Source organism: Manihot esculenta, chromosome 9, assembly GCF_001659605.2.
Source record: "Manihot esculenta cultivar AM560-2 chromosome 9, M.esculenta_v8, whole genome shotgun sequence".
Classification (NCBI taxonomy): Eukaryota; Viridiplantae; Streptophyta; class Magnoliopsida; order Malpighiales; family Euphorbiaceae; genus Manihot; species Manihot esculenta.
This window is the reverse complement of record NC_035169.2, coordinates 35281685-35307180: the sequence shown is the minus strand read 5'-3', so window position 1 is coordinate 35307180 and position 25496 is coordinate 35281685. Positions and strand designations below refer to the sequence as shown.

Here is a 25496-nt window from a genome sequence, read left to right as displayed (position 1 = left end):
TGAATAGATTCTTCATTAATACCTATAACAGAAAGAAATATTTCTATATTAGGTCCTGAATAAAGTTCCATGAAAAGAAAAAGAATCATGTAAATGGTGTTTTAACTAAAAACAGCTTATTGCACTCCCTACAGCTACATATATGAGTGAAATTAAATCTTGCAACGGTACATATATCCATGGATATTATGTCCATCCATGAGACTTCATTGTTAAATTCTAATAGAGAAAATAAACTAAATAAAAATATGAAAAACTACAATTGCACATGCATACTCTAGAGTGGGCACACTAAGAGGCGTAAAAATCTGCTCATAAGACAATTTCGAACAAAAATTAAACTAATTCCTGAGAAGTAATACATTCATAAAACACAGACCCAGTGTAGACCAAGACCTTTGTTGGACCCATGGTTTTAAATAACGGCCATTTTAAAGAAACTTAGTCTAGTTTTACCATTACCAATATTATTTAAAGGATTGTTAAAATTGCAGCAGAAAAGGCCGTTACAACCGTTAAAATATAGCAGCCATTATATACTGTCATTTAAAGGTTGTAAAGGCATTTTTTTTCTTAGAATGTTTCACTTTTTTCTACTACATTAATATAAAGCTAAGGGTAGCAAAAGAAACTCCTTTTGAGGGTAAAAGGCTAACTGGTCTCATTAATTCAATGCTCCTTCATTTCATCTCTAGGCATTTTGCTACTTTTTCTCAAATTTCTCCATAATTAAGTGAAATCCACCATTTTCCAACAAATTTTTGGCTTAAGAGCATAGATTGCTAAATAGAGAAGGTGGCTTTGAAGTGCAGGATAGCAGAGGGCAAGTTATTGTTTATTTTTCTAAGTTTTAGCTATTTTTTTGGATTATTTTATGTAAATACATGTAGAAAAAATCAAAGAAGGTTTTAGCCTTTAATATATATTTGTTAAGTATAAAATTTAGGCTTTTGCAAGATAAAATTTAAAAAATATATCTCTTGATATTAATTTTATCAATTAAATAATATGTGTAAACCTAATTTAATTGATAATAATAGAGTCTAAGAATGATAGATTTAATGTCCTTATTTGACATATTTATACTAATTATCTAGTTGTATATCTTAGTTTTGATTATATTTTCATCTATCTATTTATTTCACAAACTTTGGCAATTTTTTGTAAAAATTTGTGGCAGCTACAGGCCATTACCATTATGTTATGGCTGTTACAGGCCTATTTCCTTTACTTGTGACCACACCCGTAAACGCGGCCGTGACTGCAATTTAGAACCATGATTAGACCCCACAAGTCAGCGAAACCGACCCAATTGGAAGAGCACATGTAATTACAAAATTGTGATCTTCACAAATTTGATACCTCAAATTACGTTTGCTAAACCCAAATCTTGTTTTGACGGTAAGGTTAAAGCCAAAGCCAATGTTTAGTATACAGTAATTCACATGTCGCATGCAATTCATATAACAAAAAGGAAGGTGGAGTCCATTTCCAAAACGAGCAATCTTACCTCTGGCCTCTCATCAGCTCCAAGCCTCTGAAGTAACGAGAAAACAGAGAAGAGCAACTTATCACAATCGGTAATATTTACTGTGGACGCTTGGTCGTTCACTGTATCTGTTGCTTTTGGAGTCTCTCCATCCTTTAATTCACCATCTACTTGCCTTGAAATAGGATGCTCAACAAGAACACCTGTAATTTGTAGCACAGCAAAATGTTAGTCCATAAAAATTTAAATGTAAAGACAGTTAATGAATTATAAGATTGCAAAAAGCTAGCAGGTCTCAAAGACAACTCAACTGGTTTCCTTTTCTTCTGGAGGCCCATGTAGAAGCCCCTTCACAATAAAATCAGTGGTGGTCCATAGGAGGCCTATAGCTGTTAAGCTTATATTCAGTTCAGTCTTTTGAGCACTGTATGCTCCAGTGACATCTACACATCTGCAACATCAACAATGTTACTGATATGATTATGACAGGTGTCAGTCGGTGCAACTTGCCAAAATGTATGGTAACTATCAGTAAATTGCAGAACCCCAGGAGAAACTCATTCATCAAAATAACAGTTAAAACCATCTCTCCAGAATTCATCAAATATATTAACCACAAGACAATAAAAAATGGAAACTTCGTTCTGAATGATAAATATTATATTGTTTGTGTTCCCTCTTCCACTATGGTTTCCATATCTTTTCCTAATTTTTAAGACCTGGCCTTTACCAACATATTTATATTGCACACTTATTCAATGTGCATCATATTTTCATAAACTTTGAATATCGGATTAGGAACAAAGACTGTACAAATTACAGTATTGCTGTAACACACGTGACTAAACCATACATTTATGACCTTCATTTTGAGGAATATCCAGAAGAAATGAAAAGGAATTACACTATCAACTAACAAAATTAGAGGATTTTAAGAGCCTTTTTTACTTATGAGAAATAGTTTTCTGTTTTTCGGTTTCTATTTTCTAGGAAAACTGTGGTTTTTATGTTGGCCTATTGGACAAAAAAAAATTCAAATGTTACCACTTTTGACATTTATATCCTAATGTTAAAACCTTGGATAATAAAGTCAATCCTTTCACATTTGCCTCAATTTTAGCCATTTGCCTTAATCAATTTTGAGTAAAAAAATTTTAATCCACGTGTTTCGATGACGTTAATTTATATTTATATCCAAAACTTTAAATTTCGGATAATAAAACTAAACTTTTTTCAATTTGTCATGATTATAACCAAGAGGACTAAATTGAATCTGAAGAAGTCAATTGTAAATTATAATATAGTCTCTAAAATTTTATATTAATAAATATAGTCCTTTAATTTAAATTTTATATTGAAAGTACATTTATTTTATATTTATCATATATAATATTAAATAAACATTTATTACAAATAAAATTTTCACTATATAAAATATCACATATAAATATTATATATTAAAGTATTTTATTGAAGGTTTATACTCACTATTATAAATTATATATATATTTTTAACATATAAAAAATCGTATTTTATATTAATAATATTAAATAAAATAAAATATTATATATTTTAGCAGGTAAAATCACCTTTATGATTTTTATAAACACTTCGACATGTTAACCACGTCTCTTGTAAATTATTTGAAATATTCAATATTTTTATTTTGCTCACCTATAACAAGTAAATTTGTGATCTATATTAATTTATTGGTTGCTCCGATAAAAAACTATATTTTATATCAATAATATTAAATAAAATAAAATATCATATATCTTATATTATAATTTTTTATATTTTAAATTTTTATTAAACTATAATATGTGTATAAATGAGAATGAGAAGTAAATAATGGAATTAACAAAAAAGGATATTGTTGAAATAAAAATATGCATTTTAAGGACTATTTTATTAGTCAAATAAAAGTTTAGGGACTATATATAATTTTATAATAACTTTTCAAATTCAATTTAGTCCTCTTAAGACAAAATGAAAAAAATTTAGTTTTATTATCCAAAATTTAAAATTTTGGATATAATTATAAATTAATATAAACGTTTGGATATTTTTATCCAATAGGTCTGAGGACGTGGTATGACATGGATTAAAAGTTTTTTTTGTCAAAATTGATTAAGAAAAATGGCTAAAATTGAGGCAAATGTGAAAAGATTGGTTTTATTGTCCAAGATTTTAAAGTTAGGATATAGATGTAAAAAGTGATAAACATTTGAATTTTTTTGTCCAATAAACCTTTTATATTCTGTACAAATAAGGGAAAACATTTATTGATAGAAACATAATCTAGATTTAAAAATTTCATGAACAAATCCACACTGTTCACACATGGACATAAAATTAAGCATGTGGGAATCTGAAAGATATATGAAATGGTTATTTATTTAAATAAAATAAGTAGTCTAGTAATAAACATGTGAGAAAGTAGATTAAAGAGGCTACTGAAAACTGCTAACTTTCAGTTCCAAAAGCAAAAAATCACAGCTAAATTCCAAATCTTACACATTGAGACACTCAGTAGGTATGGAAGCAAGTCCATCATTCATAATAACTCTTAGGCTCTGCAAGAAAACAGATTTATCAGATTTTGTTCATTAAAAAAAGAAAAGAAAAGAAAATGAATTCTTTGTTCTCAATTAGTATTCCATAGTGTACATCTGTTTTTTTAACGGAATGCAGTCACATTAGGGCTTTAGGATTTCGGTGACTGAATGTTTTATAAATACATACACGTTCATATGAAAAACAAAACTACACAAGATGCATCTTTAAGTTTTTTTTTTAAATTTTTTTGGAGGAGGATGGGATTGTCAGGATTTGATCCCCCCTGATTCCCTGCATTCCAAGGTACTCAATCACTAGACTACTCGCTCAATTTAAGTCTGTCATATTACTAACCTGGAAGCCCAAAGCGACAATATCTTTCTCTGGTGCAACTGCAACAGACCTGAAGAAACAGAAAAAGAGAAGTGATCAACCAAGAAGGCACAAAACTAATTAAAGCGGATGCTCAAAACAGATAATTATGCAAGTGCTAAACCTTAATGTTTCAAGAATATCTGTCCAACTGTAATATAATTTTTCTCCATGCCTCTGAAAGGAGAGAAAATCAATAAAGAAAAAAGTTTGTGAGAATATGTTATATGCAAAAGCTGATAAACAAAAGAATATCCATCTTCTCAGTAGAACCATTTACTTCCAGAACATGCAGAAGAATTTTCAAGCATCCAGCACGGACATCAGCACTTTGAGTAGAAAAATACAGAACCCTAAGTGGAGATATGACAGAACACTCGAGCGACCTCAACTCTTTGTGCATAGTTACCACCTATAGACAGTGACGCAGCAAGAAGCATAAGCTACTAAAGTCAACAGACTACACTTGCCATCCATAAGTAAAGTTGAAAAGTTACTTACATCATCAGACATCCCATGGTGTCTGGATGGAACATAATCCTGGAACCTTTCAGAACCTAAAACAGCACAGATAGATTGATCTAATGCATCGAAGGCCATATTTCGCAAATGCTGATTGGGATTATCAGCTAGCTGCAAGATAAACATGCAATATCAAGGATTTAAGCATCGCAGCATTACAAAATACAAGAAAAATACTCATATTGATTACATCTAGAAAGTGGCCCACAACTTGATCCCACAATGGCTCCACTCCTGCAATATAGTACAAGAATAACTGGTAAAATATAACAAGATTCAGTTTGCCTAACTTTGTATGACCTTTAAGAGAAAGATGTCGTAGGAAGATGTACATATCTAAAGAAAAGTAAAGCCTGTTACAGGCACACACTTAGTTTAAGTGAAGAAGTGGATCATAAGCTGTAAATAACAATAATAATAATAATTGAAATCTGAAACTCCCTAAGATGCCAGTGTTCTGTTAAATGCAAGAAATTGATCAACTCATCTTAGAATATAAGCCAAGATCAAGAAGAAAAAAAAAAATCAAAAACAGGATCATTCTAAAGAATAGCAAAATCTGTTGAAAAAAAAAAAGAAAGAAAAAACCTTGGGAACTTCTTTCGCAACTGTGATAAATTTTTAAATAGTAATAATCAATACAATAACACTGCTCCATTGGCAAATGGATATCCAGAGAGGAGGGCAAAAGGCGATTAGAACTACATCACAAACATGTGGAGCATAAAGGAGAAGGAATTACTGATAGATAGAAAATACACGGCATTACCGGCAATGACTTAGATTAAACACACATGCAAAAATGGAGAGGAAAAAAATGTTACTGCTCCAACTACTACAAAAGATTTAAATTACATACTATGAAGATTATTGACAAGGATGGATATCATCCTCTCTACTGAAAAACTAATGCTTCCAATCTTTTGACTCACTGATGGTCCAAAACCACTTGATGCTTCACACATGCATTGCTGTGACAATTGACACAATGCAGAAAGAAGTGATTTAACTGCAGATATGTGCATCAATGCTGAGCTCTCAAATAGCTGTGCAAACCAAGAAAGACTAGTTAGAACCTGTAGTAAAGTATCTTAAAATTGTGCTAACACAAAATAAAAGAGAGAAAATGGCACCGCAATTTGGTAGGAAAATACACACTTATTTTACAAAGGTTATTTGACTAAAGTTACAGAGATTAGCCAAAAAACACAGCTTCGTCCTTGTTGAATCCCACATCGGTTGTGGAAAGGGGTGATGTGCCCCTTATATGGGCCATAGGCACTCTTCCCTCTTGAGCTAGCTTTTGGAGTGAGTTAGGCCTGGCCCAAATTTAACATAGTATCAGAGCCTCCCCATCTGAAGTTGGACCTCCCATAAATGTGTCACGCACCAGTAAAAATTCTGGGCATGAGGGGGTGTGTTGAATCCCACATCAGTTGTGGAAAGGGGTAATGTGTCCCTTATATGGGCCATAGGCACTCCTCCCCCCCTTGAGCTAGCTTTTGGGGTGAGTTAGGCCTAGTCCAAATTTAACAGTCCCCACTTTTAGGAAACTAATAATTTAATCCTTTACCAAGAAAAGAGTCAACCTAGAAGGTTATGCTAATTTAACAAAGAGAGAGAGAGAAAACAGTTTGTTTTTCTGTTTCTTTAAAAAAGAATTGCATGATAGTAAAAAGAAAACAAAAAAAAAAAAAGCAAACAAAAAGGATATCTAATATATGCATGTTTTTCCTCCAACCAAATGGCTAGAGGACGATTACTTGCCTGGGAATTCAAAGACGACAGAACACTGAAGTCACTGTATTGGCCAGAAGATTCTCGTGGAAGCTTTTGGACAGCTGTGGAGATTTCCTGACATACAAAAAGGATAAGCACTTAAAATTAAAATTTTCACCAAAATTTGTATTAATTTGTTTGATTAAATTAAAATTTTTAACTAAAAAAAGCAGTTACAAATATCAAACTGAATTGTTGTACCTGCACTTTATTTTCAGCACATGCTCAACAACTTTACAATTTAAAAATTTTTAGCATTTATCTTATCCAATCCTTAAAATTTAACACAGGATTCTAACTATCGAATTTTTATTTTTACCAAACACCACCTAAGCCTTTCAGATAACCATGCTTACAAGAGAACAAACAGCTCCTAGAGCCACTTACAAGATTTTTTTACAGATCATCAAAAGGCAAACATGTTCTAGTTCCATATAAGCAACCTTAAGAGCAGCAAATTTATAAGGCTGCACTTTTATCATTGCAATATTGATCATCTATCATTTTCCATACATAAAAAAAAAAACAAAAGGATGTAGCAGCCCCCATCCACAACAGTAAATGAAATGTAGTTGGAGAACCACTTTCAACCTCATGTTTAACATATATAATTCAGAATGACATTCCTCCACTTCCTTTTGTGTTGTGACTTTCAATTCAAATCAATGTGTTCTATGGCTATTCCACGTGTACAATCCTACTCTTTGGTGTATTTCATCAAAGCATATCAAAATCATCATCATTGAGTATACAGTCAGGTGAGTAATTTCTACAAACTAGCCCACATATATAAAGCAAAATTCAAATGTTTACCAAAGTGATACTTTCTAATAATACCTGGGTGGTGGCATGAGGAGAGTGAATCGCTCGATCTAGAGCTGCTAAAGTTTCCAAAACCTGTGTTTATTTAAGATAAGTACAAACTATAAACTTTGTCTATCTCAGAACAAATATCAAAGCAAAGCAGCAAACCAACATACTAAAACCCATGATGGCCCTAAAACGTTGTGCAACCGATGAGATATGTTGAAGAGAGTCCTCAGAGCCTGAGTTTCCAATTGCAATAAAAATGGATAAACAATCAAAGGGTACAAGCACAAAGTGTTAAGAACAGGTAAAGAGTAAGAAGAAACGTCAAATAACACCAAGCCTAACAAAATACCTGCACATTTTTGGGAGTAAGCACAACACTATCTCTCTGTTCAACTAGTGACTCGAGACGTTTAGGCCCAGGAGGCAGCACTGCACTGCAGAAATCTCAATTTAATCCAAGATTTCAACATCATCAGCTGATTGAAGTTGTGAGGATAGAACCAAATTTCCAATGTCACAGTAGAAGATCTAACTAAAATATGTCTAAATGGTAAGTTCACAATGTCAAAAACTTATGATTCAATCATCTTTGCAGAGAACCCTTAGAAATACAAACTGAAAATAATTTCAACAATTTTTAATCACATGCAGCAACCTTATTTTCACATGCATCTAACGAGCATTGGCAGTGTCAACCAACAGTAATGCTTGTTCCTCCAAGCTGAACAACTTACATCTAAAGCAATCATGAACAACTATTAACTGTCTTGGAAAATGGACTTCTCTATCTCTCTCTCTCTCTCTCTCTCTCATGTGGCAAAACCAAGAAAAGAACACACGTTATAGATGCCTTCATAGGCAAACCATACCAGCGCCGAAGAAGTGGAGGTAAGAAGGAATCCAGAAACTAATAGGACACTCAGCAATGGTGGACTCTCGGCAAAGGCTACTTATTATTCTTATTTAGGAGTTATTTTCAATATAGAACAGATATGCTATTTTATTATTTAGTTGCTATTATTAGGATTACTGTCAGTAGGAATTTGTCTTACAAATGGATTCAACTTTCTCATTGTAAGCTCTTATTTAAAGAGACAATACAGCAATAAAGATAAGCAGTACTTTCACAAACACACCAAGAATGAGACTCTCTCTTCTATCAAAGAGTCTTGAGGTTTTGAGCTCCCTCCTTCGAGCTCCATTTTTCTGTCACCATAGGTTCAGTATGTAAAGGAAGGAACAGAGGAAAGGGAAAAGCTGTCGAGGAAGATGCCTTGATCCACAGACTCGTGACACGATCCATTACCAGGGAACATAGCACACGTTCTCTGAATTACTTGTGATTCATGATTTTACACAACTTAAGAGCTAAAGCACATTCTATAATGCAATTGACAAACTTTCTAGCAATATAAAGGCACACAGATCAATTTTTCTATAAAGTATGAATGTTTTACAAAGATAGTGAATTGGTTATGCGCTTATTTTGCTTCCAAAGAAATATGTTTGACTCTCATTGTTCACTGATTTTAGAAAATTACCTCTTTTTCTCTGCTTCAAGTGGAAAATTAATAGTGAATTTGCAAAGTGATGCTAGAAAAGAGTTCAAAGGTTCTACAGCATGAAGAACCCCACAAGCCTGGAAAATATAACCATTGAGATCAATTGTAGGGTAAATGAATTGAATCTATATATCTATAACTGCAAATGATATAAGCGAGATCTAATACTTGAAAGAAACCATAATTGACTTTTGTGAAGAAAAGAAAAGAAAATGCAGAACCGCAAAAGTTGCAAGTTTCAAAAGCATGCACCTGAGTGAATGCCTGATATCCCTTTAATATTTCCAACACAATAGCCTCTCCTTTTGACCTTTCACATTAACTAACTACATGTCAGATATGCATAGTTTTGGTTTTATTCTTTAATAACATCATCTTCTACAAACGAAAATCAACAAACCTCGACAAAATAAGGGACAAAGCATCTAGAATTGTCAACCACAATGAATCAACCATTGCAACACAAAGAACAGCAGTTTTCCCAGCAAATTTTAACGCAGAATCATACTCACACCTGGGAGACTCAATCTGGTAGTACAAAAGAGAATTTTTCATTCAATCTGGTGGGGGGAAGGGGTTGGGAATAAAAATATCAAAATTTAAGGGAAAACCACCTCTCCGACATCCACCGCCTCATCTGTCAAAGTAGCTACGGTAAAGACAACACCCAATAGCCCTTCGACTGCCAACGTTATTGCGTGGGCTTCACTAGCAACCAGGACAGCAGCATTGGATGCATCATTTTCCAGACTCCATTCAATTCCTGCAGGATGCAAAAGCTGTAATCTTCTTTGAGAATCAAGAAATGCAATGTACTATAATAGAAGCATGTGGATAAAAACAAAATAATAAAGAAAAGTCTCAATTCCCTTCGTATAAGTTTCTAACTTTTCTACACCCACAAACACAAGTAAACCCCTGAGTGGGCATGAGAAGGAACCACATCCAATGTTCTAACAAGTAACAAACCCTTATTCTCAGATTTTTCAAGCCATAAATCCAGGCAATCCGCCTTCCATTTCCAAATTCCCTGTCGACTTACACTTCAGAAACAGAAATAATACGAATACAACTGTAACCTCTACATCAAATCATTAGTCACTTTACTAATTGCTTTTTTCAGTGAAGACAGGCTGAGAATTTTCATTTTATTCATATGCCAAGTTAGAAAAAATATATCATATTAAAACCAATACTACGTTGGATCAAACAACAGCATCTCAATCTGAATAAATTTCATATTGGTTAAACAAATTAGGTATATTGTCACCAAATTCTGATAAGAATACAAGTGATTTTCAAATGAAGAGAACTTGAACGAATTTGTTCTGTCTTGAGTGTTGAAAGGTTTTGTTCTATATAGGACAAGATACATTGACCATTTGAAGTCACCTCTGCCAGCTCAGAGAACAGTTACCTTTCGCCTTGCTGCTAAACATCCCTGCAACAGCTGCCAGGCTCTCCTCGCTTGTTTCTTGAACCTAAAATTTTAAAGGTCTATGTTAATCAAATAAGTCAAGCTATGCTCAAGATAGCTAATTGGCGATTAGAATTTAGAAGTCCTCAATATCATCTAAAGGATATTATCTCTAAGCATTTAAATCATCAACAATATAAGAGAACAGAATATAGATGAGGGTGGAAAATATTCATGAATTCGAGATTGTTGAATGTGGAAAGGGTAATGTGCCCCTTATATGGGCCATAGGCACTCCTCTCCCTTGAGGTAGCTTTTGGGTGAGTCAGACCTGACCCATATTTGACCCATATTTAACGTGGTATCAGAGCCTTCCCATCCGATTTTGGGTCTCCCATAAATATATCACACACCAGTAAAATTCTGAGCGTGAGGGGTGTGTTGAATCCCACGTCAGTTGTTAAAAGGGGTAATGTGCCCCTTATATATAAGGGTCATAGGCACTCCTCTAACTTTTAGAGTGAGTTAGACCCGACCCAAATTTAACGGAGATAATAGAACACAAAACTAGCACTGGGACACCCAGCATGCACACATTCACACCCAAAAAAAAAAAACACACACACACACAACTTAGGTGACACCCTGTTCAGGTAAGTGGAAAATACAAGGGGTAGTTTAGAAAAGGAAAGAGAATAGAAAGAGACAAGTATTTTCTCCTACTTGGGAAAGCAATAAGATGAGAATGAAAAATAAATTAAAAAATTTAGGGGAACCTTATATTCCACAAATGTTAGATATTTTCCATTGACAACTCTAATTTCACATAGATTATTGCACAAAATATGAAAGGACCTTATTGAAGAAGCCAAAAAATCACAATGCACAACTTTGTATCATCAGATTCTGTTTAATTTCCCATACAAATGAAAATAACTTGCTTTCATGTTTCTTGCATTTTCCTCCTATCCATACAAGAGAAAATAATTTTCTTGTCTACAAATTTCTTTACCTACAATTTCACTCCCAAAAAGAGCTAGAGGGCAAAAGTCCCTCAGAACTACATAATTCATCATGGTACTTGATGATATAAGAAATAGCAGACATCTCAAAACATGAGCAAGCGTCAAACAAGAGGCAATAGGCAGTTAGGCACACACAAGGGTCGAGTTTCAAACCATCAAATGCAAGCAGATGGTCTAACAGTTAACCAGAAGCCAAATGCTACATTGTAGAGGGAAACAACAAATAAATGGTAAGATAAAAGTTAAATGTTAAAACAATCTATTAAACAGTCTGCAGTTTCACAAGTTCAGCAAAATTTAAACACTTCTAAGGCTACAGGCAGCTGATGACAGCAAATGTTGAACTTTGCAGACACAGGTATGGAAAATTTTACCCAATAGATGAGAATTCCATTTTCCAAAACTGCAGGCTTCAATACATAAGATACAACCCACAAAGAACAGCCTTTTGTCCCTAATAATAAGCCCTTAACTATCTATATATTAGCAATATATTGAGAAAAACAGATGAAAGTTGATTATATCAGAAAGAACTTAGAATGTTTTACCTGTAAATTTGAAACAACCCGAGCAAGAGCTTTAACCATACCCTCCACAACATTTGTGTTCTTAGGATGCCTACAAAAAGTGTATGCAAAATCAATGTTACACATGGTAATAAGACTGAATACCGGTTTCTCCCAATGAAAGGGGAGAGGAGGAGGAAGGCAATGAAAAAGAAAGATTAAGTTCCAGAAAAAGTAAAATAATGACTATTTTACTATATAAGTGTGATTACCCAGTATCCAGAAACACTAAACTGAGATAAAGTTCTAGAAAAGTAAAATAATGATTATTTTATTCATAGAAGTCGGATTTTATCCATTATCCAGAAACAATAAATTGTAAATAGTAGATATATTACATTTCAAGCTTTGCAAGAGGGGAGACTAACTTGTTTTTTATTTAAAAAAAAAAATAGTGAATGTTTGGATTTTTCCAGTAAATTTGAATATGGGAGTTCATTCTAGGTCTGAAATACATTGATAATTACCTTTCCTAATTTTTGGGTTTCTACTGACAGGATCTTTTGAGCTCAATTCATTTTAAAAAATGCTGCTGTTGCATATTTTTTCTTTATTTCAAATTTTCAATTACTAAAATATAAAATTATTTTTTATTCCCATCTATAAGGGAGTAAATTGGCCCCAAAAAAGAGAAAAAGCTAAAAGATCAGTCCTCATTGGTATAAACCATCTGCTATTTATGCTTTTTGGACGCATTCATTTTTACCATGCATAATGCAGAGAGAGAGAGAGAGAAGAGCAGCAAACAACACAGGAACACAATCAAATAAGTAATTTTACTTTGCTATATAATTATTATTTAAAAAAGCTATTCTTCACTAGCAGCTGTAGCTTTTCCCACAATAACCAACATACTTGCTTTCAGTGTAAATCCACTTCCACGACAACTTCATCAAACTCAATGTACATGAGTGGAAGCCCTCCACTCAGACGTGTACTCAACAGAACACTCATATCAATTACGTAACGTATGCAGAGCAGCCCTAGCTTTTTTAATTACAACCAATGTGCTTGAATTCAATGTATGTCTACTCCTACAATGACTTCACTAAACTCTGCATTATGTTAGGGAGCTCAATCTTGTACTACACTGTTAGCAAATAATGCAAGTTAGCTTTTTTGCAAATTAGTTGTCCCATTTTCAAGAGTCATGTAGTTAATGATTTAGCCATGTTCTTGGTGGTTAACCCATGACATAAATAGTGCAAGTTAGATTTTGTTTTTCCTTAGTGGCAGAGGGTGATCCTCCATGTTGCTTAATGGTTCTCTGTTTTTAAGAGATGATCTCCCTCTTGTATTTTAAGCGCAACAATTCAATATCTTTTTAAGATATGAGAAAAATTTTCAAAAGAAGTCTTTTTCTATACTCAAGAGGTTCAGGTTCTCTCTAACGAATCTAAATATTATCTCCAACATAGGTCGTCGAAAGAAAATACCATAAAATCCTTCACAACCTTCACCCATTCAACCAAATAGCTCAACACATAGACCCATAACTAAATCAATATCCAAGGACCGTAACAAACTAAATCAATATCCAAGGACCATAACAAATTGGTATCAGAGCCCATAGTTATGGGCAAATCAATTCAAGAACGGTTTAACAAGCTCTTCAACTTACTCTTAGCCGAGCAGCAAGCCAATCAGTTAAAAAATGAGAAAGTTGAACAACTTCACGCCAAAATGGACGCATGTCTCTCGACTTAGAATCGACAAAGAAGGGTGGTCTTCTCCAAGCGCTGAAAGTCAAACTAAAACACGAAAAGATAAGGGAATTTATGGTGTTACAATTTCTGAAAATCTTGGAGGAAACTCCATTGCGCCAAATTTCACAAAACTTTACTTCCCTCGCTTCAATGGGCTAAAAGTACTCGAATCATTAAGCACTTGAACCGTGATGAGATGGAGGAACGACGACGAAAAGGACTTTGTTTTAACTGTAATGAACCCTTTGTTTGAGGATATCAGTTCAAGAAATTATTTTCTAGCCGGATTTAACAAATGACGACCCAGGAGATGTCGCAACGGACCAACTACTAGCTGAATAGTTTTCAGAAATTTTATGAGTTTGCGCTTGAGGACAAGCGCATAGCAGAGGAGGGAGTAATGTTAGCGAATAATGCAAGTTAGTTTTTTTGCAAATTAGTTGTCCTATTTTCAAGAGTCATGTAATTAGCTATGTTCTTAGTGGTTAACCCATGAGTTGTCCTATTTTCAAAAGTCATGTAGTTCGTGGTTTGTGGTTTAGCCATGTTCTTAGTGGTTAAGCCATATTCTTAGTGGTTAACCCATGATGTAGATTGTGCAAGTTAGTTTTTGCTTTTCCTTAGTGGTAAGAGGGTGATCATCCATGTTACTTAATGATTTCCTATTTTTAGAAGATGGTTATGTCTCCCTCTTATATTTAAGTGCAACAATTTAATAAAAAAGATATGAGAAAATTTTCAAAAAAAAGTCTTTGAGTACTCTAAACTCAAGAGCTCCAAGTTCTCTCTAACGAATCTGAATATTATCATTATCTCCAACATAGGTCGCCGAAAGAAAATACTCTCAAATCCTTCACAGCCTTCACCCATCCAACCAAATACCTAAACACATAGACCTATAACTAGATCCGTACCAAGGGACCGTAATATATACACATGTCCAATGAGTACATTCATGCATTTCCTTGTTTATTTGATACCATTTCTTATCAGCCCCTTTGTATGCTAATACAACATAAGAGAGGGATAGAGGATGCCACAAAAGGAGGGGGGGGGAGGAGGGACATGCAATATGGAGCAAAAAAAAATGATAACTAGCAGTGAAGCTAGTGAACTTACATATCAAAGTTCTGGAAAAGAACTTTTAAAGTCCGTGCCTCCACACAAAAACCCTGTCAAATTGCACATTAGAGATATCAGTAACTTTGATAAGTGTCCGGGGGGGAGAAAGAGAATGCCACAACTGATGTTGTGGAGATTACCCTCAAAATCTCAAGCACAAGTATACGATGCCATAATGGCAAATCAAGAAAAGTCACCTTCACAAGCATACTAAGAAAAACCTGCATACAACATAGAAAATCTTATTGATTATCAAGATGCATACTAGCACATTGTAGTAAAACTTCCAATCCTTGAATAGCAAAGAGGAAAGGCATCAAAAATAATCACATAGATATAATCAATCATAATCAGTAAAAATTGACAAGGATCTGATAAATAAAGTTGAAACCTTCTCAGTAACTGTCACACACAAGTCAACTCAGCTCAACAACTATAACAGATGTTATTCTCTCAACTAGGTATACTCCTTTTCTCCACCAACTTTTTCCTTCTAGAACTTCTAACTCTCCTAGGCTACTATTACACTTTATTACTATAGTATGTGACAATTGACAAACCCTTCCTGCAAAACCTTTGCAAAAAATTTGATGGTCAAAAGGATTTATTTTGTTTATTTTCCCAATTATACTCTAGCATTTCTATTTCATTTCCCCTTTCCAACAATTCTGAAACTTTCACACCTGTAACCTGTCTTCCCATGCCGCCTCTTTACCCACTACCCAGGATATGCCCTAAATAAAGATGAAAGTGCATCTCTGATTGGCCCCATTATAATGAAGTTCCCACTAGATAATAAATGGCAAGAAAGGAGAAACATGTTCCCTCAATCAAATCCTGAACCTATATAGAGAAAGAAGGAATAGCACAAGGACATAATGAATTGTGATGTTTGAAGCTCAGGAATTACAGCACCAACTGTATGATACAGGATAACTTAGCAAAAACCTGATAAAAGATTATGTATTCCTGAATCAAATGGACTCTCAAATAATATCATTACTGGTTTATGTGAACAAAATTAGGATTTTTGATAAAGCAATTAACATTTGCTGCTTGATTCTAGATTGCAGGACCAATCTACTGTAATGCAAAAAAATAACAAGAAGAAGAAGAAGAAAGAGAAGAAAGGACGAAAAGATAACAATGATAATAACAGAAATCCTTTTTGCTTCTCAAATGCTTCACAAATATCTCACTTCCAAGCCTCAAAGTTAATATCACAGTCATAGTTGAACACACCTCACATTCAGTAATAAGGGAAGAACTGTATAGCCTGATAATATGGGCAACTGATCGCAATACCAACCGACGAAAAGAAGGTTCTCCTGCTTCTCCTTCAACCTGGTTCAAAGTTAAAAGGGTAAAAGAGGTGTACAGTGAATCACTTTACAAGACAACTTATATCCCCATGCATATCAAAGATTTATTCCTATCATTTCGAAACGAGAAGCTACCTCAGCATTGGTACGAAGTGACGTCATCAAAAGTGAACAGATCTGATGACGCAGAACCTGTCAAATTTCCATGCAATTTTTAAACTAAAAAATTCATCTAGCAATGCTCAAGCAAAAGAAAGACAATGAATATTGTTGGTAAAGATATTCAAATGATTACTTCTTCATAGGGACCCAAGGCCTTGAAAATAACAGCATAATTGGACAGAATAAACCTACAGAAAGGAAGCATTCAGCAAAACAAAGGATTTAAAAACACATTTATATCGCAACATCACCACAGTTTTGGTTAAATAGCCAATCATTGATACAATTCATTTTCTGTGAAATGAAAGTAGACTTGCAAAGATAACAAAGAAATGCAAAATATTGCAGGCATGGGCATATTTCTTACTCAAGTATGTCAAGTGCAAATATTCGTTGAAGAGATTTTACATGCAACCAAAGTGCCTGTAAGATAAAGAAAAAAATTGTTAAATCTGATCAACAAAATTTGAAATCTTCAAGCAATTCCTAATACTCAAATTAATGAACACCATATGTAAGTTTGCTTGGGAAAACTATCTAATAGTCTCAAATAGCACATACAGATCCACCTGCAGCAAGAGCTGTCAGGTCTTCAAGTAAACGAAGCCCAAGCTTTCCAGCATTCGTTAGGATACCCCTCGCTCCAGAAACAGGTTCATGCCCCAACAACCTGTTCATCGTTTGGTTAGATTTATGGAAATGCCAGAGATAACTCATTGAAATCTAAGACAAGAAGTTTTGTTTGTATAAATTAGTATGTATGCCCGGTCTATGATACTGTTCCTCCCCCCCCCACACCCACCCACCCACAAACAAAGAAAAGGATCACGCCACATTTGCAATTTATGAATCAATGTGAAACAGTGATGAAAAAAAAAGAGCGACAGATTTTGAGACAAAGATACTTGATTATTTCCCTTAAACCAACTGGGGTATATATACTAACAAAAATAAATTAATTCTCTAATTATACCTTAATCATATCCCAATCATATCATACAATCATATCCTTAATTATGCACACAATCCCTACAAGTTTAGGCTATTTACAGAAAATATCTCAACACTCACCCCCTCAGACTCGAGCGTACATGTCATGCTCCAAACTTGTTACAAATATATTTGATTCGTGAACCCCGAAGAGATTTTGTGAAAACATCTACCAATTGGTCATTTGAGTTGACAAAGCTAGTAAAAATGCATCCCGACTCGATCTTTTGTCTAATAAAATGGCAATCCACCTCTATATGCTTCGTCCTCTCATGAAAGACTGGATCGTCATATTTCAATTCCTGAAGGAGTTGCTTCAACCAAATGAATTCGCATGTTGCCAGAATCATAACTCAATATTCTGCTTATGCACTTGATCTTGCAACCACACCCTATTTATTACTTTTCCAGGATATAAAATTCCTCCAATCGTAATACAATATCCTGAAGTAGATCGTCTATCTAAAGGAGAACCTGCCTTATCTGCATCAGAATAACCAACAATCTGTGAGAGACCTTTGTCCTCATGGAGTAGACCCTGTCCTGAAACTCTTTTGATTTATCTAAAAATGCGAATGACTGCATCCCAGTGACTACTGTAGGTGATTTGAAGAAATTGACTAACCACAAAGGAAATATCTGATCGCGCGATAGTGAGATAATTGAGCTTGCCAACTAATTTTCTATATCTAGCAGGACCTTTAAGTGGCTCCCCTGTTCAGGAACAAATTTGACATTTGGATCCATGGGAGTGTCCACGTGTCCACAGTATAACATGCCTATTTTTTCCAATATATCCAAAGCATATTTCCGTTGAGAAATCGCAATACCTGTTTTAGACTGTGCCACTTCAATTCCCAAGAAATACTTCAATTTCCACAGGTCTTAGTTTTATGATCATTTCCTATAATGACAATATCATCAACATAGACTACCAAGTAGATGCATCTATTACCATTATGACGAAAAAATACAGAATGATCAAAATTACTTCAAGACATTCCAAACTGTTGAACTACAGTGCTGAATCATCCAAACCATGCTTTTGAAGACTGTTTTAGTCCATACAAAGAACGTCGAAAACGACACACTAAGCCTGACTCTCCCTGAGCAATAAACCCTGGAGGTTGCTCCACGTAAACTTCTTCGGCGAGCTCTCCATGAAGAAAGGCATTTTTAATGTTTAGTTGATGAAAAATCCAATGATTTATTGCAGCCAATGAGATAAGGAGGCGAACAGAAGTTATCTTGGCTACTGGAGAGAAAATATCACTATAATCAAGTCCAAAAATTTATGTGTAACCCTTAGCTATAAGGCGAGCTTTAAGACGATCAATTTTGCCATCAAGTCCCACCTTAACTGTGTAAACCCATCGACAACCAATGGTAGATTTGCCAGGTGGTAAGAATACCATTTCCTAAGTTCCATTGTTATAAAGAGCAGTCATTTCCTAAATCATAGCATTACACTAACCAGGATGATCCAATGTTTTCCTAACTGTCTTGGGTATACAGACAACACAACAGACACAGCAGAAAACAAACGTATAATAGGAAGGAGACAAACAATGGTAACTTACAAAATTATAAATGGGATGAGAATTTCGAGAGGAGCGAATACTTTTTTGAAGAGCAAGAGGGGTAGCTGTTGCTGCTAAAGGCATGACCGAAGTAGGTGATCTGCATCAAGGAGAGAAATGTCATTATTATTAGCAGATGGGTGAAGCCGACATGTGTAGACCTGAAGAGGTGGCATAGAAGTGGGAGATGGACACACTTGAGGCAAAGGAAAGATAAGAGTCGGACGTATAGGCAAAAACTCTAGGAACAAAGATTTTGCATGCTGGACTAGAAGAAAAGTAAGAAGAGATTTCAAAAAAGGTGACATATGCAGACACAAAGTATCAGTTAGTAGTAGGATCATAGCATTTGTAACCTTTTTGAAGCCGTGAATAGCCGAGAAAGACATATTTAACCGATTTGGGCTAGAGTTTGTCTTTGCCAGGAGTATGATCATGAACAAAGCATATACATCCGAAAACACGTAGAGACAACTGGGTGGAATTCTAATTAGGAAATAGAATAAAATGAGGACTTTGATGCTGCAAAATAGAGGAAGGCATTCGGTTAATCAAGTAACATGCAGTAAGGACAGCTTCCCCTCAAAAACGCAACGGAACATTGTGATATAGGAGTAAGGTGCGGACTGTTTCAATCAAATGCCGATTTTTTCGCTCGGCAATCCCATTTTATTGTGAGGTATGAGAACAAGAAGTCTAATGAGTAATACCTTGAGTAAACAACAAATGAGTGAATGAGGAAGACAAATATTCTCTTGCATTGTCACTTTGCAATATCTCAATGCAAACACCAAATTGATTCTGGATTTCAGCATAAAATTTTTGAAAATAAAGAACTCAGAACAATTCTTCATCAAAAAAAGCCAAGTGCAATGAGAATAGTCATCAATAAAGGTAACAAAATATTGAAATTCCAGAGTTGTACTAACCTGACTTGGACTTCAAATATCAAAAGGAATAATGTCAAACATAGAAGTGGCCCTATTATTGACCCGCTTGGGAAAAGAAGATCGAGTTTGCTTCCCAAGTTGACAAAACTCACATTCTAAAGAAAGCAAGGAAGAGAGACTAAGAACTAGTTTTTGTAACTTGTTCAGACTTGGGCGTCCCCAACGACTATGAATGAGTTCAGCGGAGGTGGTAGACACAAAAGCACTTAGAGGATTAGAAGTACAAAAATAGTACAATTCGTGTAACTCATATCCCGCTTCAATCATCTTTCCAGTACTTCGGTCCTGCACAACCACACGCTTAGTAGTAAAAATGACTGAACAGTGAAGATCTTTGGTTAATTTGCTAACAGAAATTAGGTTATATGGACATTCAGAGGTGAATAAAATATTAGTCAAGGGGATAGGGAGATATAAGTTACCAATCCCTTTAACTTGAATTTATGAACCATTAGCTAACGTGACTTTAGATGGTGTAAAAGGTGAAACAAGAGTAAAGAAAAAATTGAAATTACTAGAGATATGATCAGAAGCACCAGAGTCGAGGATCCATGAATCAATGGATAAAGACTTGGTTAGATAAGCAAAAGAGTTATCAGAATGAGCAATATTTGGAGAAGAATGTTATTGAGTAGCTCGGAACTGTAGATATTCTCTATACTTTGCTTCATTTAGAGTGACTGAATTCGATTCGGAACGTGAGTCTACTCTATTTGATTGGGACATGTGAACTGTATTTAGAGTTATCTGCTTCTCAGACATATTGAAGAGGAAAGGAATATGCTTCAAAACATGAACAGTAGTCCCGAAATTATTGTTCACGAAGGATGGGTGAAGGAGGACTGGACAAGTGACCGGACCTAGTGGGTTGGAGTCGCCGGTTTCGGGCGAGTTTGGGGGAAGGATCGCCGGTGTGAAAAGGTCGCCAGAATAAGGGTCACGCGCTGGCGCTGTACCAAACACAGAAACAAAGTGGCAATGCGTGAAGGCGAGTGGCGACATTTCTAGTGACGGCGCTGCAAGGAGGTGCCGATCAGAAACCGACGAGGCTGGTGGCCTAGGTGGTGAGATTAACTGACTTTTAAAAAACCTCCAGATGAAGGTGGCAGATCTGCTACTCACAGATAGGCCAAGATGCTTGCCTCTAATACCATGAAATGGTGATGAAAAAAGAAAGAGAGAGAGATTTTGAGAGAAAGATACTTGATTATTTCTCTTAATCCAATTAGAGTATATATACTACTTGAATAAATTAATTTCTTAATTATAACCTAATCATATCCCAATCATATCACACAATCATATCCCTAATTATATACACAATCACTACAAATCTAGGCTATTTAAGAAAGTATCTCAACACAATGCATGAGGTTAGAACGTTTGGTTCACAAATGATTTACATGATGATTAACATACTCTGAATGATTCATACTGCGACTGACATCGCCAGTAACTGAGCTGGATCGAGATATGTGACCACAACCAAACTTTCCTACAGGAAGAGCCTCAGCATGAACCACATGATCAAAAATTAAAGCTACTGCCTGCCTGAAGGTAGCTGCAGCAGTACTGGAAATAGCAACAGAAAATACAAGTAAGCAGCAGGCCTCTCATCAGTTACTGCTTGCTAAAAAATTAAAAACTTTTAACTTACTTCCGCACACTGTCAGATGATCTATTATTTTCAAGAAGCCGAAGACATATGTAAAGGGCTTGAGCCATATTCTCCTGGGGCAAATACAACAAATCAAGCACATTACTTGTAATGCCCTATTCTAAACCCATAAAAGAAAGAAAGTAAAAAAACACAAATTTGATAGAAAAGCAAACACCGACTACACCAATTACATGCTTTAGCTATGATGGTGGGAAAAATTTTCCCGAAACCTTTCCTCAAATATCCTACTTACTTGCAAACAACTCAAAGGGTAAACATGTTGAGCAGCCAAATTGATGGATTTGTTCCTAGCATTTACACATTCAAAACTAAATCTATGAAGATCTATGACTCAAGGGAATGCAAATCTCGGAGGATTTAAGCGAAAAAAAAAGGGAGGTTGTATATATAATTGTTTGAAAAATCTCATACATAATAGCTCTATGGATAAAGTTCAGCAGATAGCAGAGCTAAGCCTGTAACCAGATTTTTATCTATTGCATAATGATTTAAATGAAACTCCTAAGCAAGTTTAACTCTTAACCATCAGATGCAACTATTCCTTCACATCTGACATGATTGAATCCAACAATTTCCACAGTTTTTCAGAATAAACTAGCCACTCTAACTTCCAGTTTTCATAACAAACAAAAGCATATCAAATTATGCTCGTACATTTATGAAATGCTTATTAAGTATATGATAACCAAAACTATCAGCTTATAAACAAACTATAGGTATTAAAAGAAAAGGATCAGGATTACACAATATATAGCAATTCAGATGTTAGCACTATTCACCTGAATTGACAATATTCAACAATTATCAGAGCATCAAACTAAAGTTCACAGTCTAATTACCAAAAAAAATAACCCAAAAAAACTTCAATTAAAGAAAAATCAATAAAATGTTTTTAAATGCCTTATTCAGCATGGAACGACCAAAATTTAACTAAAACACGTAATAATGTTTTTTATTGGTTCAGAAAAGTTTGAACTCGTTTGAGCTCTGAATGTCTAATTTTAGTTTGAGAAGTTTCAAAGTTCAAAATAACAACCATCATTTTTTTGTGAATTTTGCAGCAATTTAATTCAATAGCACTGTTCATCCATGTTTCTTTGACTGGGTCTGATCACTTCCATAGTTAATGAGTTAAATAAATGATAGTGCCACAGCCAAGTCAAGAATGAACATAATACCTGAAAACAGTGATAAGATTTATTTCGGTATTGTTATTTGAAGAAGAAGAAGAAGAAGAAACAGAGCCAAGGGTAGGAGTCAGACAGAAAACATGGTAGGAGAAGAGCTATTTGAGGCACATTGATGCTAGAAATGGAAGGATCAACAGTGAGAGGTTTCAGAAGTGCTAGTCCAGTATGATCATTCCACAAACTTTTAGCAACAGAGACAGCATTCTGGTGATTTTCTGGTGTCATCAACTCATCATTGATTTTGCTAGATTGGGAAGTTCTAAATCTGCTGACCGGGCCAGCACCCTATGCACCTAGCACCTCAAGCACGCCCCAGGCATGCCATTATCAACTATGAAACAGACCCTTAAATATACCAAGTACAGAACGAGAAGGCAAGATAGCTTAATCTGTCCTACTATTGTTTGTTGAACAGATAGAGAATTAGATTTAGATAATAGCCCAATATGGAAGCACATTATTCATGTTTTTCTAGAGTATTTCAACCTAATAAGCAACAAAACCCAACTCAGCAAGTGCATTCATAGACAGGTCAGCATATACTAATCTACTTATCAATCATACTGATCACAGACCTTAATATGCTAAATTTTCCACAGATTTACTAATATATCACACATCCATCAGCATTATTCCTAAATATTATCAACATATTTGACCAGCATTCATGTATTCTCAATTCAATACCTAGTCTGAAGTTGAATGTAGTTACAGTAAAATCACAACATTTGGAAGACATTTTATATAGATCTATGATTCTTTTTTTAAAATTCCATCAGCTTATACACCTCAGTCTAGCAATAATACATTCTGCACGCGTACTGAAGAGACAAAACCAAATAACAGATGCTCACCTCATTCTCTGGATGTAAACGCGACTGAAATATGATTAATATAGTCTGAAGGGTCTTGAGTTGAACACTTTCATCTGCCATTTCTGCGTGCTGCATGGAAGAGAAAATGATGCATAAGATTCCGGCAAAGCATTTTTCACCATTAAGAGAATAGAAAGATTAGAATATGAACACAAAATTTTTATGCCAAAAAAAAAAAGCAGAAGAAAAATAATGCAACTAAATCACCCAAAATGCCCTGATATAACACATATCTAACTATAATTTCTGCCAGGAATCTGGCTTGTAGTAACCATTCAGACCTATAAATATTGCAATAAGTTAATGTCTCCACATGTAGTTAGTGACATGCAATAATTCTATACAGCTGCATATTTGAAAAGTAGTTAGAACTTAGAAGTCATGCAAACCATAAAATTTAAATTGAGAGAAAGGAAAGAAGAAGCTATTGCAACCAAATAACCTCTGCGAAGAGTACTTGGAAACACACTGAGGAAACAAACAAGAAAATTATTCAGATCAGACTAAAAAGTAATTTGACGGATTTCATGCTTTACAAGACTGCAACAGAACAGCATGCCTGATAGAACATTTAAAAATTAAAAACAACTGAAAGAAATCCTTGTATCATGTTAAGGAACTGAAACAGGAAAAGGTCCATTGCAAACACAATAGAAGTTCTGCCTCCTCCATTCTTGTGATGTACTTGTTCTGCAATTTATCAATTTCAGGAATATAAAACATTTTAATTTTAATCATCAAGTCATAAAGAAAAAGATATTCAACAAAATTTGCATGCCAGGATCATTTTTTCCCATCCCACTGCGCAAGCAACTCTAGAATTCATTTCCACAAAGTCAAAGCATTTGCTAAAAGATAAAGTTGAATAGAAGTTACCACATCTCACAGGATAAATACATATACAAGCTTACATCTTTCAATGTGGAAAGTATCTCCTTCAAAGCTGATGGAGCAACTGCATCATGGGATATAAGCTTTTGTAGACATGAGAGTCCAATTACACTCAGCTTAACAGTTCTAACCTCACAAGCCATCAAAAAGATACGTAGAATGTCCTCATTATGTGCAATTTCACTAGGACTTGACAATGAACGAAGCTGCAAAAGGCCATGCCAAAATAGACAAGAAATGCATAATCATAAATTCAGCTGCCAATCCAATGCCCATGAACAATGATATTAGCTTTCGAAATTCATGGCTCCCACAGCATCACACCAAAATAGATCTTAAATAATTATGCAAGTAATGACTAATAACTCAGAGTTAAATATCAATGTGTGTAAATTTTGGACAACAAGGATACTAATAATATCAATGTAAATGTTTCCAAGCTTCCAGCAAGTCAGACTCCATTTGATTTGCAAGGACTTAATGAAATATCAAAACTCTGAATTAAGTTCAGATGCCCACCTAAGCTAAAACTTTCACACAACACTTTCCAGGAACCTATTTAAATCAACTCAGATCACTTCTAAGAAAATAACAATGAGAATATATTCAATTTTTCCACCCTTCTCCGTCCCCAACTTTTTTCTCAACAAAAAAGTTTAACAACGAGAATAACATCCATAGCATACCATCTTAACTGAGTTACGTACAGAAGCTCAATAAAGCTAAGTTTCTATACCCATTTCTCATCCTCCACTTGCTCTAAGCAAACACAAGCTTTTCAATGACGACAACAACAACTAAGCCTTAATGTCAAATTAGTGGGTTTTCTATACCTATCCTTTTCATCATTTAGCTATGTTGAGACAACTAAATGCTAATCCCAAACTGAGCCTCTTTGCTATAAATTCCTTTCAAATTCAAC

At 34.7% G+C, this 25496-nt stretch overlaps 1 protein-coding gene across 6 annotated transcripts in view; it reads right to left on the bottom strand.

Moving 5' to 3' along the window:
- Positions 1-25496, bottom strand: part of LOC110622998 (protein MON2 homolog) — a 30559-nt gene that overhangs the window by 4528 nt on the left and 535 nt on the right. For 3 of the 6 annotated variants that reach the window (XR_006352048.1, XM_043959951.1, XM_021767797.2), the window contains exons 2-31: positions 24595-24780; positions 23663-23752; positions 21595-21668; positions 21357-21509; positions 16979-17087; positions 16785-16840; positions 16551-16605; positions 16391-16447; positions 16176-16277; positions 15074-15154; positions 14931-14983; positions 12088-12157; positions 10515-10578; positions 9712-9860; positions 9498-9625; positions 9350-9407; positions 9077-9174; positions 7885-7969; positions 7703-7768; positions 7560-7619; positions 6711-6797; positions 5803-5989; positions 5134-5177; positions 4923-5054; positions 4702-4833; positions 4546-4598; positions 4404-4452; positions 4008-4066; positions 1801-1940; positions 1511-1692 (exon numbers count right to left, since the gene is read on the bottom strand). Coding sequence is in view for 5 of the 6 variants with exons in the window: in XM_043959951.1 (XP_043815886.1) it covers positions 1511-1692; positions 1801-1940; positions 4008-4066; positions 4404-4452; positions 4546-4598; positions 4702-4833; positions 4923-5054; positions 5134-5177; positions 5803-5989; positions 6711-6797; positions 7560-7619; positions 7703-7768; positions 7885-7969; positions 9077-9174; positions 9350-9407; positions 9498-9625; positions 9712-9860; positions 10515-10578; positions 12088-12157; positions 14931-14983; positions 15074-15154; positions 16176-16277; positions 16391-16447; positions 16551-16605; positions 16785-16840; positions 16979-17087; positions 21357-21509; positions 21595-21668; positions 23663-23752; positions 24595-24780 (2859 nt within the window). In the remaining variant the exon portion in view is untranslated. Of the gene's footprint in view, positions 1-1510; positions 1693-1800; positions 1941-4007; positions 4067-4403; positions 4453-4545; positions 4599-4701; positions 4834-4922; positions 5055-5133; positions 5178-5802; positions 5990-6710; positions 6798-7559; positions 7620-7702; positions 7769-7884; positions 7970-9076; positions 9175-9349; positions 9408-9497; positions 9626-9711; positions 9861-10514; positions 10579-12087; positions 12158-14930; positions 14984-15073; positions 15155-16175; positions 16278-16390; positions 16448-16550; positions 16606-16784; positions 16841-16978; positions 17088-21340; positions 21510-21594; positions 21669-23662; positions 23753-24594; positions 24781-25496 lie in introns of those variants that run through there. The other 3 variants (XM_043959950.1, XM_021767798.2, XM_043959952.1) reach the window with 3 other exon arrangements.